The sequence below is a fragment of the Marmota flaviventris genome, chromosome 10, assembly GCF_047511675.1.
Source record: "Marmota flaviventris isolate mMarFla1 chromosome 10, mMarFla1.hap1, whole genome shotgun sequence".
NCBI lineage: Eukaryota > Metazoa > Chordata > Mammalia > Rodentia > Sciuridae > Marmota > Marmota flaviventris.
Genome location: NC_092507.1, coordinates 104,895,795 through 104,915,069, shown reverse-complemented (window position 1 = coordinate 104,915,069; position 19,275 = coordinate 104,895,795). Strand labels below are relative to the sequence as shown.

Below are 19,275 nucleotides of genomic sequence, written 5' to 3'. Positions count from 1 at the left end.
TGTGGAGTTACACTGCTCGTGTATTCATATATGAGCACAGGAAAGTTCTGTCTGATTCATTCTACTATCTTTCCTATTCTCATCCTTACTCCCTTCCCTTCATTCTTCTTTGTCTAATCCAATGAACTTCTGTTCTCCCTCCAGCCTTATTGTGTTTTAGCATCTGCATATCAGAGATATCAGGAATTGACTTATTTTACTTAGCATGATAGTCTCCAGTTCCTTCCATTTACTGGAAAATGACATAATTTCATTCTTCTTTATGGCTGAATAATATTCCATCGTGTGTGTGTGTGTGTGTGTGTGTGTGTGTGTGTGTATCACATTTTCTTTATTCATCTGTTGAAGGGCACCTAGGTTGGTTCTCTAGCTCAGGTATTGTGAATTGAGCTACTGTAAACATTGATGTGGCTGTGTCACTGGAGTATGCTGATTTTAAGTCCTTTGGATATAAATACCAAGGAGTAGAATAACTGGATCGTTCCAAGTGTTCCAAGTATTCTGAGGAATCTCCATACTGCTTTCCAGAGTGGGTGTACCAATTTGCAGTCTCACCAGCAATATATGAGTGTATCTCTTCCCCCACATTCTTGCCAACATTTATTGTTACTGTATTCTTGATAATTGCCACTGATGAATGATTTTTAAGTAATACTGGCATAGTTTTTTAAACAAAGTTTCACTATAATGGGCACACCTCACTTTTTGGTTAAAAAAATTCATAAAATCTACAAGGATTATGTGGTGAATGTGGTGGGGCTGATGCAAATGTACACAAGGTTTATGTCTACTAGTGTACAATACAGCAGTTTTTTTTTTACCTTTTACATTTTAATTTCTGATTTTGAGTATAGTATAATTGTTATTCCAATGAAAAAGTACTCTTATATAAGTAGACATGCTTCTTCAAAGGGTTTTTTTTTCCTCAAGATGTCTTATTTTCAAAATTCAACTTCTTAGATTTTATGTACAATTTAGGGTTTTGGGATATTTTTCTGAATAATCTGTAGCATATGGTTGAGATGACTAGAAACAGGGTTCACTTGAGAGAAATTACATTTATTAAACAGCTAAAAATCAATACCAACTCAATGTCTTATAATAGATAAATAGAAAATTACTGTAAGCTTTAATTTTTACATTAATTTTCAACTTTACATTAAGTTTTAATATTAGATTAAATAGCTAATTTTAAAAACATGATTAAGAATTAGCATGTACAAGTTCTGATTGAGCATGAAATTAAAATTCATATTTTAAGAGTTTAATTTATTAGTAGTAATAAAGCAAAACTGTTAGACAAACAGGAGTTTGAAACAGTAACAAAAGATAATTTCATACATTTACCCCCAATTCATAATATATATGGCAAGGTCATTATGACTTTCAAATTCTGAGTTTTTCTGTAAAAACATGCTAATGAATTGAGTTAATGCCACAGTTTTGAAGCAATAATGGTCAACTTAAGAAATATTAGAAATTGGGAATGTAACAAGTATACTGCAGAGATTCTGCAGCACATTTATCTTTTAAGAGAAATGAATATAGAATCTACTAACACTAAGAGTTCAGCTTATTTAATTTGAAATGGTAGGAGACTGAGGCTGTGAAAAATGTTCTTTAAAGAATTCATAACTGGAGGGTAGGATTAATTCATTTTCAGACATGCAAGGACTCAAAAATTATCTTCTGTGACTGTTTTCTCAGGAAGCTACTGAAGGATGTCTTCTAAGAAGACATGGGAGCTGGGTGTGGTAGAGCCTACCTGTAATCCCAGCTACTTGGGGATTGAGGCAGCAGTGTAGCAAGATTGAGGCCCTCCTGGATAATTTAGCAAGACTCTGAAAAGTAAAAACGGTTGGGGATGTGGCTCAGTGGTAGAGAGCTTGCCTATAATGCATAAGACCCTGGGTTTGATCCCCAGCTCTTGGGTGGGGTCGGGGGAATGAGATATGGGGAATATGTGGTTCACCACAGAGAGAGTTGAAGGGAACTCTCAGGATGAGAGTGAGAAGACCTGGGATTGTAGCTGTCTAATTGGAACAGGAAGATAGAAGGCTTTGGGAAGGGTGTTATGAGGATTTGTTTAAAAATAAATTCTAGCATTTATTCAAATTTGGATAATTTTCTAGCATTTATTTAAATTTAGATAATTACAAATATTTTGACTGATCTTATAGAGCAAATGGAAGAATATAAAATATAGCTTGTGGGGAACATATTTAACTGTGATCATACAATTAATACTGATTATGATTTTTAAGAATCAAACAAGTATATTGTAAGGATATATGTTTTAGGGGTACAAATTAGGATGTGGAGATTAGTGGTCTAAGAGCTTTAGTCTCACATACTATATTAAGTCAGTAGATGATTTCTTAAAGTCAGTAAATTAAAGAATATGAATATATTAGAATTACGGAAGTAAAATACAAAAAGAAACAACTTAAAAAAGAAGGGAGGAAAGGAGAGATAGTTCAAGGCATGATTATTTTTCACTTATTGATTTTTTGGGCATAGTTTGATTCTTTTAACAGTGATAAAAGCTTGTATATTATTTGATACGACTAAAAACTAAAACATTAATGATGAGTTTCTTAAAGGAACATTAGGATTAAAATGTCTATAGTAAAAGCTGTCAAATATAGAGAAAAAGAAAAAAGAAACATAAGTTTATCTTTTGTACTTAAAAGGACTCCTTTTTCTTTGTTTATTTCTGTTTTTTTTTTTTTTTTTAATCTTAGGGCTTCAAAAATAAACCAAAAAAGATGGGTCACATAAAGCCAGACTTGATTGATGTTGACTTAATTAGAGGTAAGTTTGTTTCTTGTGCATGTTGTTATGTTATTTCATAATGGAACTATGGATTAGTTTAAGATACCTTCTCTATTTGATGGTATACTTCAATTTCTAAGTAAAATTCTTTACTCATTTTGTGGACTTTAATCTTTTTTTACCCTTTGCCTTAGAACTGGGTGGTTTTGTAAATTACATGTTTTCATAAAGTTGAAAGAGGGTTGAACTTGTTGACTTGCTGTTGTGTAATTAAGAAAAACATATTATTTAACATTCAAGTGACCTGGCTTATTTTGAGATCCTGTCCTAGAGACGAGGTAAGAAGTTATTATATTTAATGACCATCGAGTTTTTTTGAACTGAACAGATTATGTGCTAAGTTGTGTTCTCACCCGTTTTTGTTTTTTTTAATATATTTTTTTAGTTGTTGATAGAACTTTATTTTTTATTTATTTACATGTGGTGCTGAGGATCAAACCCAGGGCCTCACACATGTAGGCAAGTGCTCTACCACTGAGCCACACCCCAGCCCACTCTCACCAGTTTTTGATGTGGTGCTACAATAGGCCAAAAGTCTAGTGTATATAAATATTTCTTGTTTTATTGTATGTTTAAAGGCTCAACATTTGCCAAAGCCAAACCGGAAATTCCATGGACATCTCTAACTCGGAAGGGGCTTGTTCGAGTTGTATTTTTCCCATTGTTCAGCAATTGGTGGATTCAGGTCACCTCCTTAAGAATCTTCGTTTGGCTGCTACTGCTTTACCTCATGCAAGGTAATTGGAAGAGCTGGAATAAACTATGACCGTTTCTTTTTTTCTGCTTTTGCTGTGATGGAAGGAAGACCTATTGTTCTTACCGTTACCCTTTCATTTGATGGTTGAAAGTACAAAGAAATGAAGGGACTTACCTATTTTGGGCATCATCTTAAAATTTGCTCTGAGAGAACAAACATATGATTATTTTTTTATTAAAAATTTTTTTTTTTCAGTTGTAGGTGGATATAACACCTTTACTTTATTTATTTTTATGTGGTACCAAGGATTGAACCCACTGTTCTCTCTTCAGTGTATACATTGCATTCCAGAGATATTTTCAGAAAGTGGGCTCTTTGGACTGTGGTTACATGACTTATAATAAAGGGAAGGTTGGGTGACATGAAGGAATTATGGGTGCTTATATTTTCTTTTGTCTTTCCAGTTAAAAAAACATTAAGTTATAGAGGGAAAAATATATGTGAATTTTAAATCTATAAGTTTGACATAGTTGTTCAACAGTTTATTTTTTTAAATATTTTTAGTTGTAGATGGACACAGTAACTTTATTTTTTTATGTGGTGGTAAGGAGTGAACTCAGTGCCTCACACATGTTAGGCAAGCGCTATAACTCTGAGCCACAACCCCTGCCCTTAGAGTTTCTTTAATAAAGGAAATGTTCTGTCTCTGTGCTACCCAGTACAGCGGCTGCTTAACCACACGTGGATACAGGTACTCAACATGTAGTGTCAATAAAGAATTGGATTTTGATTTTATTTGATTTTAATGATCTTTTTAATGGTTGCATAATATTCTACTATATGGACATACCATCATTTAATAGTACTGTTTACTGTTTGTATTGCAGTCTATTAACATTTACTACGAACACCTTTTTATAGCTACTTATTATTATAATAATACCATAATTTACATAACTTTTCTGCCTTAGTATGTTCAGCCTGCTACAACAAAGATATGATGGCCTAGGTAGCTTTTAAACAACACAAATTTATTTCTGTTAGCTTTGAGGCTGGGAAGTCCAAGATCAAGACATTGGAAGATTCTGCCTTCCATAAAACGGCAGAATACAATTATAGCTCATCGAAGTTCTTTGCTGCTCTATAACAAGGATTGTTTCCTTCATTTTCCAATAACATGTTATTTCTTGTTTCCATCTAATACCTCACTGGAATGGCCTGTACCCCACATTGTACCAACATTCTCTTCATGGTTACTTAGGTATTATTCTCCAAGAAAGTCAAGGCTTTTTCTATTATTTTCCTCTTTCCCTTCTGATCCTTCCAAATTCTTTTATGGAGATCAAGGCTTTTCTATAGACTGTTTAAAAATCTCTCTGGAGATCAAGGCTTTTCATTAGACTGTTTCTTAAGACTCTTTGAACCTCTAACCATTCATAACTCATTTCTAAAGTTGCTTCATGTTTTCAGGTATTTGTTATAGTAGCCCCTGTCCCCATTTTTCCATACCAATTTCTGTCTTAGTCTATTTTGGTTTTTTTAACAAAAATACCCCGGACTGGGTTGCATGTAAACAACAGAAATTTGTTTCTCGCAATTCTGGAGACTAGAAAGTCCAAGATCAAGTCCCCATCAGAATTCATGTTGGTGAATACGTGCTTGTATGCAGTCTTCTCACCATGTGGCTTATAAATTCTTACCAGAGCACTAATTTCATTAGTGATAGAGTCCTCTTGGCAAGCTCTTCTTTTGCTGTATTTTCAAATTCACTTTGATAATAATGGTATCTCAATCAACCATTCAACAAATACTTAATGCCTACTGTGTGCCAGGTACTAATCCAGGCCAGTCAGTGAACACAGTCACTTTTTAAAAGTGAATTTATGTCCACATTCACAAGTCAGCAAAGTCTGTAGTTGATTGTTCTGATGACATCATTGTATGTTGGGCTAGTGGGTTTGATCCTCAATACTGGGACGCGTAGGAGGAAAAGAAAAGAAAAAAGCATTCTTTTGGAAACTCAGCCGTAATTAAAAGTATTGAATCCACTGTGTATTCATTTGTGTATCCCATAAGAATTACTATTATGATAAAGTCTGAAAGAACTTGTCTATAAAATTGTAAATGGAATTTTAGAGATAGTATTTTATGTTTTCCTATTTCTTTCATTATTTATTTCTTTGAACATTTCATATACATATGCAAAGAGGCAATATAATATGGTAGTTAAGATGGTAGATTCTGGAGCCCAAATGCCTGGGTTCAAATCCAGCTTGGCTTATTGCTTTCTTTGTAACCTTGGGCCTTGGAGTATACCTTTTTTGAGCAGAACAGCACTGCAAAATTTATGTTTTATGGAGCCTTCAGTTCTGTGGTGGAAACTCTTTTGGAATATATAGATGATTGTGCTGCCAGAAAGGCAAATACTTTCAATATGTTATTCTTCATTTATTTGGCAACTGATGGCTTCATATTTTCACCAAGCTAATATTTAGCAGGTGGATGGTGTTCCAGGAAGTTATTTACTTTTGAATTCTCTTTAAAATGATAGATTGTAAAAATAGTTTGTATAGATAGTAGCATTCATTTTACTTATTTTTGGTATCAGGGATTGAATCCAAGAGTTGATCCCCAGCACTTTTTAAAAAATTTTTTATTTTCAGACAGGGTCTTGCTAAGTTGCTTAGTATGCATTTTAAAAATGAACTCTTAATGTTTTACATTTTAAAACCTCTTTCCAGTTATAGGGATTGTGTTGTATCTTATGATGCCTATTGTGAACGTAAGTGAAGTTCTTGGACCCTTGTGCCTTATGCTACTCATGGGAACTGTCCACTGTCAAATTGTATCTACTCAGATAACAAGACCATCTGGAAACAATGGAAATCGGAGGAGAAGGTAAGATGAGAAATTACCCTGTAGTTATGTATTTTCTGGGAGAGGTATTGTAGAGAGTTATAAAATTTTGATTAAATTAATTTAAAAATTTTTTTTCCCTCTTCTCTATATATTTTGCACCAATTTTTGACTTTTTAAAAATGAATGCTTATTCACTTTTCTCCTGATGGTTAAGAAATCTTATTAATTTTTAATCTCATGTGGGATTTTATCATTTACTACAGTTGTTTAAAAGGAAAATTCCTAACTGTATTATTCCTTATTAAAGTTTATTTTAAATAATGGTTTTGAGAAAGCATTCTGGGGCTAGAGTTGTAGCTCAATGGCAGAACACTTGTCTAATATGCATGAAGCCCTGGATAAATTCCCAGTGTTGTGGGGTGGGGGGAGGCATTCTCTTTGAAATTTGGCTTTAATCAGAATTTGTTGACAATTTACTATCAACAAGGATGTCGGTACATTAGATTGGTGCTACCAAATTTTTTACTTTTTTTTCAAAAGTGCATAACAGTTGATTTCAAGTGGTCTGAACTTTTAATTAAAATTGATTTGAATTTTTTACACATTCAATTCTTGTCAAGTTTTTACTATGTGATATATGCAGGGAACTGCTTAAGTTTTCTTAAGTATATTCAGGATCTCTCTAGGTTTTTGCTTCCCTGAGAAATTACTAAATAAGATTTTTCTTATTTTTTTCTTATTTTTATTTATTTAGTAATCCATTTGGTACAATGGATTACAACGTTTTCTTATTCCACCATCCCTTTTTTTGTGGTGCTAGGGATCAAACCCAGAGCCTTATGCACACGAGGTAAACACTCTAAACTATACCCTAGCCCAACATGTCCTTGTGCTTTATCTCATTGGTATTTGTAGAATATATCAATTAACTATTGTTAGTGTTGTCCTGATTAAATGTGCAAAAGGATGTTAGTTTTCTAACATCCATATTTATAGAAATGGCTTTTCTGCTATTGTGTGTCTGATAAGACTCTTGGTCCTAACATGTGAAAAAATGTTTTCTTTGTGACTAAACAAAATGATAGCATAGTACTTTAGTTTTGAATCTGTTTTTATCCTTAAAAAAGAAATGTTCTTGGACTGGGGTAGTGACTCAGTGGTAGAGTGCTCGCCTACCACACATGAGGCACTGGGTTCAAACCTCAGTACCACATAAAAATGAAATAAAGATATTGTGTCCACCTACAACTAATAAATAAATAAAGGTTCTTATATAATTTATACTCAGTATATGAAAGTAATTACCCTGATTTCAGGGAATCATCTGTTAGCATAATTTTCTATATTGATATTATGGGTATAAATGGAAAAGCTCTTGAATAATCTGAAACTGTGGAAAAATGTTTTTTGTAGAAAATTACGAAAAACTGTAAATGGTGATGGAAGCCGAGAAAATGGAAGTAACTTCTCTGATAAAGCCAGAGGACTAGAAACTTCAGAATCTGCGCCCATTATTGGTGGTTTTTGGGGGACTCTCTTTGGCAACAGGTGGGAGTCTTGCATTAGAATTTTTACTTGATTCTGCATTCACATAGTGAATAGTGTTTATAGGCTATATAATACAATTTAGCCATAGGAGTAAGTAGTATAGGCATGTTATCTTTGCGTTGTGATTTTTAAGTGTTCTAGAAGGATTAGCCTACTCAAAATGTTATCTGCAATGTCTTTCATGATACCTGTAAATCCAGTAATCTACCATTAAAGTTTCATTTTATTTGATTTTAATGGTTTTTTAGACCACAAGATTACAAAAGTATAAATACTCTGAAAAGTTAATATTTTAAGCCATATCAGCCAACATCTTGAGAGAAAAAGGAATTTAAAAGGATCAGGTTTGTGTGAGATGCAGCACAGGAGCCTGTAGGACAAAAAAAGCAAATGGATTAAAGACAGTTTTACCCCATTTGTAATTTTGCATGTCTGGATTGCACTAGTATGACTCAGAGAAATACTTATTTTATCATATATAAATGATAGGATTTTAAGTTATTTCACAGTTCCTTTTTGAACATGAAGTATGTTCACATCTTTTTCTAAAGACATATTTATACCCTTTAGTTTAGAGTGTTTGAGTTCTTGGTGCTGGATTCTGTACGAGGCACTGTGCCATCCTATTCTCAGTGATTTTACTGTCTAATTAGGAAGGTAAGAGTAGCAGGTATGGTGCAATGTAAGAATATTGTGAATGACTGCATGCTGACATGTAGCTTAGCAAATGATTACATGACTGTGTAGCTTACAAATGGAGTTATTATTCTGGGGTAAAGCAGTTAGCAGAAGTGATGAGGGAGTTGAGTCGCTGGGTTTTGAAGCTTGGGTGGTTTTTCTGAAAATGGACATAAAAGAGACAAATCTTCTATGAAGCATTAACAGGCAATATGAGGTAGGAGGTGGCATTGTGTTTAGAAGGATAAGTGGAGAGGACTGTGCACCTACTTCCTAGCAAAACTAAAAGTTTACACTTCTCTGTTGCCATGAAGAGATTCATATTTTCTGTGTCTCTGAGTGAATAGTTGGTTATTTTATACCCTTTGAAAGCTAGAAAATATATTTTATGAATTTTTTTTATTTCCAAAGTAATATGTTGTTCTCCTAGGAAGAAAGTAATTTCATGAATTATGTTACTCTCAGAAAAGTAGTTACTAAGATGTTTTTCCCTCTTTTTTTTTTGTGTGTGTGTGGTACTGGGGATTGAACCCAGGGCCTTGTGCATGTGAGGCAAGCACTCTACCAACTGAGCTATATCCCCAGCCCCCTTTTTTTTCCCTTTTAAAAATAGGATTAAAAGGGTAAAATTAATACCTAACAAAGGAACTGAGACCGACAATGACAATGACGCCAGTTGTCTCCATCCTATCATGAAGAAGAGACAGTGTCGACCAGATATGAAAATGTGGCAAACAAGAGAGAAAACAAAATTGGCAGATGGAGACAAGTGCCGTAGGGTAAGATCTAGATAGGTATAACAAAATATTTTTTTCCCTGTGTAAGATATTCCTATTCTTAGACTTTGCTAATGATACAAAATAGACACTAAGAGATTTGTAAGTTTGTCCTAACAAGTGGTAAAGCCACAGGTTATGAGAAAGAAAATATTGATTTAATGAACAGATTAATGAAGAGGTTGCTGTGTCATATTCCAGAGAGGCAGTGATTGTATAGTGAGGGCTTGGGAAACTGCTTTCTAGGTGTAGGAGTACGTGGTTTGCTCTGTGTCTATAACTAACTACACTTACTCTACAATCTTGAATTGTTTTCTTGTCTTTTAGACTGTGGCATTTAGTCTAATATCTATTGAGTCATTGCTACAGCTCAGCCTTGTTCTAAGCGCTTTACTTCCCTTTTTTCAGTAACCCTGTGAGATAGGTGCTTTTATTATCATTACTTTTCAGATGAGGAAACTGAGTCCCAGAGGTATGTAGCAAATTGCCAGAGGTTACATAGCTAGTAAGTGGAAGCGCTGGGACTGGGGCTTGGAGTTTGACCTGATCTTGCATTCTAACTACGGCTCAGCACTGCCTCATTATCTAGGCTGTTTAGTTTTGGTTTGTTTACTTTTACTGCTTGGTAGTTGATACACGTTTTTTGTTTTTGCATGTGCAACTTACTAGTGTCTTTCGGGCTGTCCCCTGTGAAGGCATTGCTGTTCTCTTTGTAGGAGGCTTACAGGCGTTTGGGTAATGGGATTTCAGATGATCTGTCAAGCGAGGAGGATGGTGAAGAAGCACGGACACAGATGATACTGTTGCGGAGGAGTGTGGAAGGGGCCTCAAGTGACAATGGCTGTGAAGTTAAGAATAGAAAATCAATACTTTCAAAGCACCTAAACTCTCAGGTAATTTTCATTTTTGTTCATAAAAAAAGAAAAGGAGTTTATTCCTAAATCATTGAATAGTAACAAGGTGTTTAACATGTTTTCTAGTTGTTTGTTGGTTTGGTTTTTTTTAGGTAAAGAAAACCACTACAAGGTGGTGTCATATAGTACGAGATTCAGATAGTGTGGCTGAATCAGAATTTGAATCAGCAGCCTTCAGCCAGGTAAAGCATCCTTCGAGAGATCAGAACTCAAGGTGTATTCTTGTGTGTAATAATTATTCATTCCCTTTTTTGTGGGTTGCCTTAAAGTAGTGTTTATGTGTGCCTAACCTTCCCCCGTTTCTAATTATCCACTGATTTATCTAGCGACTTTTAGATGACTATTCACCCCTAGAAAGAGAATGCATTCTTTTTCACTTTGAGTCTAATTTAAAAAGGATCATGATGATGCTCAAAAAAAGGTACTCAATCCCTTCATGATGAGATTACTTAGTATTTTTTTGAAATGTGAAGTTTATTCTTAAGTGGGGTCAACACTGTTAAGATCAGATTTTTGAGAAAGGATCTCTTTCCTTTCTCAAAGAAAGATGGGAGCAGTGAAACAATTTTCATCAAGGAAGCTAATAGGGATATTTGGAATATGATTTCAGAGGTGAGCAGAGTAGATGGTGATGTGTTTTTTTTTTTTTTTTTTCTTTTGATGGACAAGACAATTGGGCTCATGGAAAAACCTCTCATTTATGTTTGTAACTGCAGGAGAGTAGCATCATCTGCTTTCCTCTGCTCGATTATGCTTTAACATGTTGGGATTGGGCCCCTGGACACGACTAGGTCTACAATTAAGCTTATGATGATTAGAGTAAGGCATACCCAGTGTGTCAAAAGGCTCAGCCAACCCCATCGGGCAGGCCCACTGGGTGGGCACACAGGAGTCATTCCCACCCCAGGATGACTGAGTTGAACAGTCCTATGACTTGGTAATGACTTCTTAGAGTTCTTTTAAGGTCCTGCTTACTGGGTCATCAGAGTTTTAACACTGAAATGTTAAAATGTATTATATGACTCCTTGTGAGTGAATGAATATAAGGCGATTGGCTCATGGAAGCTTGACAGCCATTGCCATAGATAACTTGTTTTAACTTTATTTCAGATATATGATTGTTTTTAAAAATGAATGAAAAATTTTTTTTTTAAATTTTCATTTTAAGTGCTCTAGATCTGGTGTGAGTGGTGGCTCTCGAAGCCTCAACTTGTCAAGAAGAGACTCAGAAAGCACCCGCCATGACTCAGAGACTGAGGATATGTTATGGGATGACCTGCTGCATGGCCCAGAGTGTCGGTCTTCTGTCACCAGTGACAGTGAGGGGGCCCATGTGAACACCCTTCACTCAGGGACCAAACGTGACCCCAAAGAAGATGTTTTCCAGCAGGTGTGTGAAAGTAGTAATCATAATAACTGATGTTTATTAGGTACTTACCATGTGTCAGGCACTGCATAGTCTCACTTAACTTCAGAGTAATCCTATACAGTAATACCCAGTTTGGAAATTGAACACAGCTTAAACATGATGGTGTTGGGATGAAAACTCAAGGAAAATACTTCAGAGTTGGCCCAAACTCAGTTTTTATTATTTTCTTTGAGTGATTGTTAATATTCATTTTATATAAGAAGGGTTGTTTGATCAGCATGTCTGCCTTGTGCTATATTTTCAAAAACATTGTAAAAAAAGATATGAATTATTAGGAAATGGCATCATTTCCTTCTCTAGTAATGCATGAATCAAGAGGTGCTTTTAATTTCAGGTTTTATATTAATCATAAAATCAAATAATTCTCAAATCTGAGAGCACTCTTAGAAGATATTCAATCCAGGCATTCATCCCATATCTGTAGAAAAATATTTTTTTCCTACCATTTGTCACATGGTGATAATAGTTCTTACTTCTTAGGAATATTGTGAGATAAAGTGCTTGGCACAGTGCCTGGCAAGAGTACAACCCACTAAATGTTAGTATCTTTATGAACATCCCTATCAGATGGACAGTCAGTCTCTGCTTTAAAACATCTGGAGCTGGATGCTTGTTGTGTCCTGAGACAGCCTGTGCCACTGCTGGATAGATGAATGGTCAAGAAGAGGTTTTCAGATCACCCTTTCAGATGTTTAATGATAGTGGTTATGCTTCTTAATTTTGTTGGTTCTTTTGCCTTAATGTTTTCACATTGCCTATCAAATAGCAGTGGATGATAGATATACATTTGTTTAATTATTGAATTTTCTTGATCCTAAGATACCATTGGTTTAGTTTACATACATTCTGTCCTTGTCTACCCACCGTCCCTGCCCAATACAACGCCCAAAATCCTGCTTCAGGCTGGGCACAGTGTTACACCTCTACAATCCCTGTGACTTGGGTGACTAAGTGAGGAGGATTGCAAGTTTTAGATCAGTCTCAGTAGCTTAGTGAGACTCTGTCTCAAAGTAAAAAATAAAAAGGGCTGGAGATATAGCTCAGTGGTGGAGCACCCCTGAATTCAATTCCCAGTACTGGAAACAAATAAGCAAAAAATTCACTTAATTAAATGTGTACAATTTTTAAAAATCTAACCAGAAATAGCATTCATTTAAATCTTGCTTTTTCTAAGCTTTCTATCAGTTTGACTGTAAATGTTCTACACATTCATTCTAAAGGCTCATCTAAATCACATGGACCCTCAGTAGTAGCACATAGCGTCTAAGACACATCAAAGAATAATTGTGAGAGATAAACTCAACTATGTCAGAAAGAATTCATCATTTCCCAGTTCCCACCCACAAACTCTTTTTTTTTTTTCCCTCCCCTGATGTTTCTGAACTACCCAAAGCAAAGCGTCAGAGACATTCTAGATCCCACTGTCTGCACCCGTAATCAGTCACTTCAGGTCTCACCATCTGAATATCTGTGTGCTTGTGTCCACCTGTTCTCTCATCTCCATCCTCATAGCGGCTTCTCTAGCCTCCCGCATCCCACTTTCTTTCATTTTCCTCATTACAGCCAGTGATGCTTCTGCAATTCAGATCTAATAACGCCACTTTCCTTAAAATCGTTTTTTATTCCTTTTAGGTTTCTGTTCCTTTATTTATTCTAATATAGTCTGATCTCTAACCCTTTCTGCTCTTCACATAGTGTTCCTTTTTTTTTTTTTAAATGTTTTTTCTTAGATGTAGGTGGACACGATACCTTTGTTTTATTTATTTGTTTATTTTTCTGTGGTGCTGAGGATCAAATCTAGTGCCTCACATGTGCGAGGCAAGCACTCTACCACTGAGCTACAGCCCCAGCCCTCACATGGTGTTCCTTAACTCAACTGAACTCTTTTCCATTTCTGATACATTCCTGCTCTTGTGTGCTTTGGTCTTTACACATATGGCTTTTCTTTTCTTGGGACACGTTCTTCTTTAATACCCATTCCTGGACTCACTCTTTTTAATTTTTTTTTACCTTTTTTTTTTTTTTTCAGTATTGGGGAGTAAATCCAGGTGCACTCGTCCCTTGAGCTATATTTCCAGCCCTGTTTGTTTATTTTGAGACAGATTCACTAAGTTGCTGAGGCTGGCCTTGAATTTGGGATCCTCCTGCCTCAGCCTCCTGAGAAACTGGAATTACAGACATGTGCCACTGCACCCACTCCTTTTTGTTTTTCAGACAGGTCTTGACGGGAATGACACATCTCTTCAGGAAACCTTTCCTTACTCTTTCCTTTCTTTACCATCCTGTTAAAGGGACTTTAATTATGTCTCCTTCAGAAGCCCTTATGCTTCTCAATAGCAAGGACATGCATCTTGTTCTCTGTTGTATCCAGAGTTACATAGTAAGTGCTTAATAAATATTTGTTGGATAAATCAATGAATCAATGAATAAAATCAATACATGCTAATCAGCATTATGCTAAGCATCATGACAGAGAACAAATATACCATGTGGTCCATTTCTGGAAACTTATATTTTAGTTTGGGGACACAATGATTATATAGGAAATAAGTAGAGGATGCTATAAAAGCATTGTATAATTAGATGCTAATTTATCTCATACAGACTATAAGCATTTTTAATTTTGAAGAAGGGAAAAATTAGTAAGGCGCGTGATTGTTGAGAGGACCGAATTGGTAAAATTGTGCTTGATCTGGTACCGGAGAACAGGACATGCTCTGACAGAGGAGGATGGGGTCTGTTTTCTTTGTGGCTGTCTCCTTTTGAGCTCAAGTGCTTTGTTCTTTTCTGTGTCCTAGTTAGACTAGAGAAAGGCTTGAGTCCTCAGTTATTCGTGTGGTCTGTAAGGCTCCTAGCACCTCCCCTACTGTACTTACTGCTGCTCCCACTGTAATCTGGTTGCTCTAGACATACCTTCTTCCTTTGCAACCCTTGAATGCATTAAGCTCTGCCTCACTGGCTTACCTTTAGAGAGGGAAGCAACCTTGGAAATCGAGGAATCCTACCACTCCTCATTATAGAAGACAATTAGCCTCTCCCAGACAAAAAAAAAATGGTTTAGTAAAGAAAACATAACCAGAAATCTTCATCATATAGGTGGTTATTGAAGTGATGAGCTTTGTAAGAGAAGATAGACTGATGAGCCTGACCATTGCTTAGTATAGCCTGGGAGCTGGACTGAGGGTAAGAAAAACTAATGACAGGAGGAGTGGTTGGAAACAATTTTATATTTTTCTTCCCAGAACCATTTATTCTGGCTTCAGAACTCAAGTCCTGCTTCTGATCGAGTTAGTGCAATAATCTGGGAAGGAAATGAGTGCAAGAAGATGGATATGTCTGTATTGGAAATAAGTGGCATCATCATGAGCAGGGTAAGAGAAAATAAATTTTCAAGAAAAACTACTTAGGGGTCAGCTATTTCATAGGAATCTACTTGGTGATAAAACAATATGAGTGGTCTTTTTTGTTGTTTCTTTTGTGATGCTGGGATTAAATCCGGGGCCTCATACATTCTAGGCAAGCACTCTGCCTTTGAACTGTAACCCCAGCCTTGTGACTCTGCTTTTGAAACACAGATATATAGTTTTAATTTTGTAGTCAGTCTTTACTTGGTGGTGGTTTTTATTTTATTTATTTTTAGTACTGGTGATTTAACCCAGAAGTGTTTATTAACCTTTTTTGCCACATTCCCAGCCCTTTTTGTATTTTATTTCAAGACAGGATCTCACTAAGTTGCTTAGGGCTTCACTAAGTTGTTGAGGCTGGCTTTGAACTCATGATCCTCCTGCCTCAGCCTGGGATTGGGATTGAGTGGCTGGGATTATAGGTGTGTGCTGCTGTGCCCAGCATGGTAGTAGTTTTTGTTACATATTCTCAGCATGGTCAGTTGTTCAGGTGTGCTCTACAAATATTCCTTATCTCATTTGAGCCTAATTGGTAATAAGTCGTAAATCCATGTCTTGTTTTGTTTTGTTTGGTGCTGGGGATTGAACCAGGACCTCATGCATGCTCAGCATGTGCTGTGCCATTGGGTTTACATTCCCTAGCCCAAATATATTCCATTTTTATTTGTACTTCTTTTGAAATATTTTTGTTTTAAATAGCATTTGATAAATACTTCATAACTTCATTTCACTATGCAATAATGAATGTTAAATTAATTTCCAGGTTAATGCATATCAGCAAGGAGTAGGTTATCAAATGCTGGGGAATGTCGTCACCATTGGATTAGCATTTTTTCCTTTTTTACATCGACTTTTCCATGAGAAGAGCTTTGACCAACTGAAGTCCATTTCAGCTGAGGAGATCTTGACTCTCTTTTGTGGAGCACCACCTGTTACACCTATTGTTGTTTTGTCTATAATTAATTTTTTTGAAAGATTGTGTCTTACTTGGATGTTTTTTTTCATGATGTGTGTGGCAGAGAGAACATATAAACAGGTCAGTGAACAAGTACATAAAATTTCATACCTCTGTTTTTGTGTGTGATATTCCATTGAGATTTGTTCTCCTGATTTTGGTATATATGGGTTTAACGTTTGTGTTATTGACAGTTTATAGTTGTGGACTTAGGAGTTATTATATTGGTGATATGCACAAGAAATGTGATTTTGTATGGAAATACTATTTGGAAATAAGCCAGAATAATGTACAAACACTTGAGTTCGTGAAGTTGAGGATTTACCAATAGTCTCCAAAGAATATTCCTTGTGAATGTCAAGAGTATACCAATTTATAGAGTGGTATTTTGTTATATAATGTGCTTTGAATGAGACAGGGTAATTGAGCTATTAATGACGTTTTTTTCGTTGCCCATCTTAGTGGTCACTGATAAAAATTTCATTGTTTTTAACATTTAAAGATTTCAAAAATATTGTTGACACTTATATAAATATGCATGCAGAGATATATTTGTATATTTCACTCTGATTTTTTTAACCTCCTCTAGAGATTTTTATTTGCAAAACTCTTCAGCCATATTACTTCTGCCAGGAAAGCTAGGAAATATGAAATACCTCATTTCAGACTTAAAAAGGTGGAGAACATTAAAATATGGCTATCACTGCGTTCCTATCTAAAGGTGAGTTTTATTTGATTAACAATAGAATATATGCAGGAATACACAAGAGAATGTGTTCAATGAAGTTTATAGCAGCAGCTCCTTGGGCAGTATAGTTCTGGGTATTGAACAGATTATATCAGTAGCCAAGACTTTCGGGTACCAAGTTGGATGGATGTGTTGGTGAAACTGCTGGGGGTAAAATAAAGACTCAGAAAGGGAAGAGAAAATTTAAGTTTCCTAGGGAAGAGTAATAAATATTGCATATCTTTCTGACTTTTGGGGATATATTACAACTAAAATTGTGTGAATGAATCAGTTAACCTCTTAGTATGGGAAGGCATGGGTTTCATTGTTTGAATTGATGATGCCCAAAGTATATTAAAAATCCTGTGTCAGAAACTTCTTGTGTAGGAAGCAGTGTCTACTGTATATTTTTGTTGACCATGCCAATTTAATTAGAATTCCCTGTATCTAAAATGCTATCTTTTCCTTATGGAAAGGCATTTTAGTGTGGTTTATGTATAATGTTAAATAAAGAATATTTAATACTTCTCACATTTTATAGTTGATCTGTAAGTTCAGATGCTTTGAAGTCAGCACAGTACAATAGCAATGTAGACTTTACTTTTTAATTCTTTACTTTCTAAGACTAAGTTATAATTTAGGGTGTCTTTAAACAATTATTCAAAAACACAATACTATGGAACATCTGTGTATGTGTGGTTGGTAGTGGTGCTTTTTGCCAACTCATTAAATGGAAAGATTAAAGTAAAGGATATATAACATTAGTACAAATTTGCAAATTATGTGACTGTAAAATTTAAGATAATTAAAAACAATCACAAATCTTGGGGAAAAAAAACGAAAAGAAACTTCTTATGTGGTAAAATTCAGGGTTTTAATGTTGTGAGGGCTGTGGCTGTCTGACAGTAATCTAAAACATTACCATGTGTCTTTCTCCACAGAGACGGGGTCCACAGCGTTCAGTTGATGTGGTTGTATCTTCCGTCTTCTTACTGACACTTTCAATTGCTTTCATTTGTTGTGCCCAGGTAAAAGTTTCATATCTGATTTAATGAAAAATGAAATTCTATTATAGGGTTCATTTTCTTTTTTAAACCAGGTCATCCTGTATTTAAGTATACATTTTTAAATATGTCCACATGTCTTTTGTGATTTTGGATACTTGTTAATTTTTCTAGTGTTTTTGAAATGAATATACAGGTAATTTTGAAGTCCTTTAGTCCTTCAGCCCAAGTTTTAGTTGCATTGCTCACATTGTCTCTGTCCTTACGCATTTTTTGGTTTGCTTCTTCTATCGTCTGTCAGTAGAGGAATGTTCAGGTCAACTATGATTCGTTGTGGATTTGTCTGTCTGATTTTCCTTTTATTCCTGTCCATATTTGCTTTATGTACTTTGAGGCTGTAATGGGTATGTCCAGATTTAGAATTATTAGCCATCTTATTTGTGGATTGATGTTTATGTCCTATTTATAGATGTTGTTTTTACTATTGATTTTTCCTGAATCCAGATTCCAATTCAGAGGCACATATTGCATTTAGTTGTCATGTCTCTGCAGCCTCTTTAATCTGGAAAAGTGTTAGGCATTTTCTTTTTTTTTTTTTTTTTTTTCCTTCTGTGACCCTACAGAATGTCTCCATTTCTAATGTTTCTGCTTGATTTGGTATTAACTACATCAGCTGTGTTTTGGTTGTTTTATATTTTTACCTATCTATGTTCATTTTGGGAGTCTCACATTCTAGATGTGTGTCTCTGTGATTAGCATTTTCTTTTCTGGTTGCTTTTGTCTTAATCCAGCCTCACAGTGTTTGGATGTATGTGGCCCACTAAAACTTCACATGATTACTGTGACTACAGATACTATTTGGTATCTGTCTGATCCACCTGTTAATTTTCCTTTTTCTCCCCTCTTGTCATCTTTTTACTAATCAAATATTCCTTAATATTCCATTTAATTCTCTCCATTAATGTATTAATGTTTAGTAATATGAGAGATTAATTTATTGAAGTCTAATAAAATGAGTCCAATAAAATGATTAATTATAGCTTCCTTGATAGTGCTAAACCTTGGAATACTTTATATCATTTACTCCTTCATCTTTTGTATTATTGTCCATTATTTTAATTTTATATATATATTGAACCCCAAAAATGTGATTACTTTTTTTTCATGTAGTCAATTTATATACTCACATATTTATTATTTTCATTACTTCTTATATTTCTGTGTTTCTCTAGGATTATTTTCTTCCTCTCTGAATAACTTCTTTGCAATTTATTTTAGTACCAGTCTGCTGGTGATGAGCTCTCTGTCTTTGCTTATTTGAAATATCTTTTATCACTTTCATTTTTGAAGGATATTATTTACTGGGAAAGGATTATAGGTTGCCAATTAGTTTCTTCCTGTGTTTTTAGGATTCCCTATCTTCTAATTTCTAATTTTAGTTAGTTTTTT

At 35.0% G+C, this 19,275-nt stretch overlaps 1 protein-coding gene, 1 long non-coding RNA gene and 1 other non-coding gene across 6 annotated transcripts in view; 1 reads left to right on the top strand and 2 right to left on the bottom strand.

Moving 5' to 3' along the window:
• Phtf1 (putative homeodomain transcription factor 1) overlaps positions 1–19,275 on the top strand; it is a 49,536-nt gene that overhangs the window by 10,934 nt on the left and 19,327 nt on the right. For 3 of the 4 annotated variants that reach the window (XR_011708908.1, XM_071618211.1, XM_071618212.1), the window contains exons 4-15: positions 2,745–2,814; positions 3,414–3,572; positions 6,274–6,430; positions 7,805–7,939; positions 9,231–9,396; positions 10,110–10,286; positions 10,400–10,489; positions 11,476–11,697; positions 14,979–15,107; positions 15,904–16,176; positions 16,685–16,816; positions 17,764–17,850. Coding sequence is in view for 3 of the 4 variants with exons in the window: in XM_071618211.1 (XP_071474312.1) it covers positions 2,745–2,814; positions 3,414–3,572; positions 6,274–6,430; positions 7,805–7,939; positions 9,231–9,396; positions 10,110–10,286; positions 10,400–10,489; positions 11,476–11,697; positions 14,979–15,107; positions 15,904–16,176; positions 16,685–16,816; positions 17,764–17,850 (1,797 nt within the window). In the remaining variant the exon portion in view is untranslated. The remainder of the gene's footprint in view (positions 1–2,744; positions 2,815–3,413; positions 3,573–6,273; positions 6,431–7,804; positions 7,940–9,230; positions 9,397–10,109; positions 10,287–10,399; positions 10,490–11,475; positions 11,698–14,978; positions 15,108–15,903; positions 16,177–16,684; positions 16,817–17,763; positions 17,851–19,275) is intronic. The other variant, XM_071618213.1, reaches the window with a different exon arrangement.
• On the bottom strand, positions 8,279–17,825 carry LOC139707281 (uncharacterized). The gene is made up of 3 exons (XR_011708910.1): positions 17,745–17,825; positions 10,060–10,234; positions 8,279–8,309 (listed from the first exon to the last, which is right to left on the bottom strand). It is a non-coding gene; the product is annotated as an uncharacterized lncRNA (long non-coding RNA).
• Positions 9,127–9,200, bottom strand: Trnav-cac (transfer RNA valine (anticodon CAC)). The gene has a single exon. It is a non-coding gene; the product is annotated as a tRNA-Val (tRNA).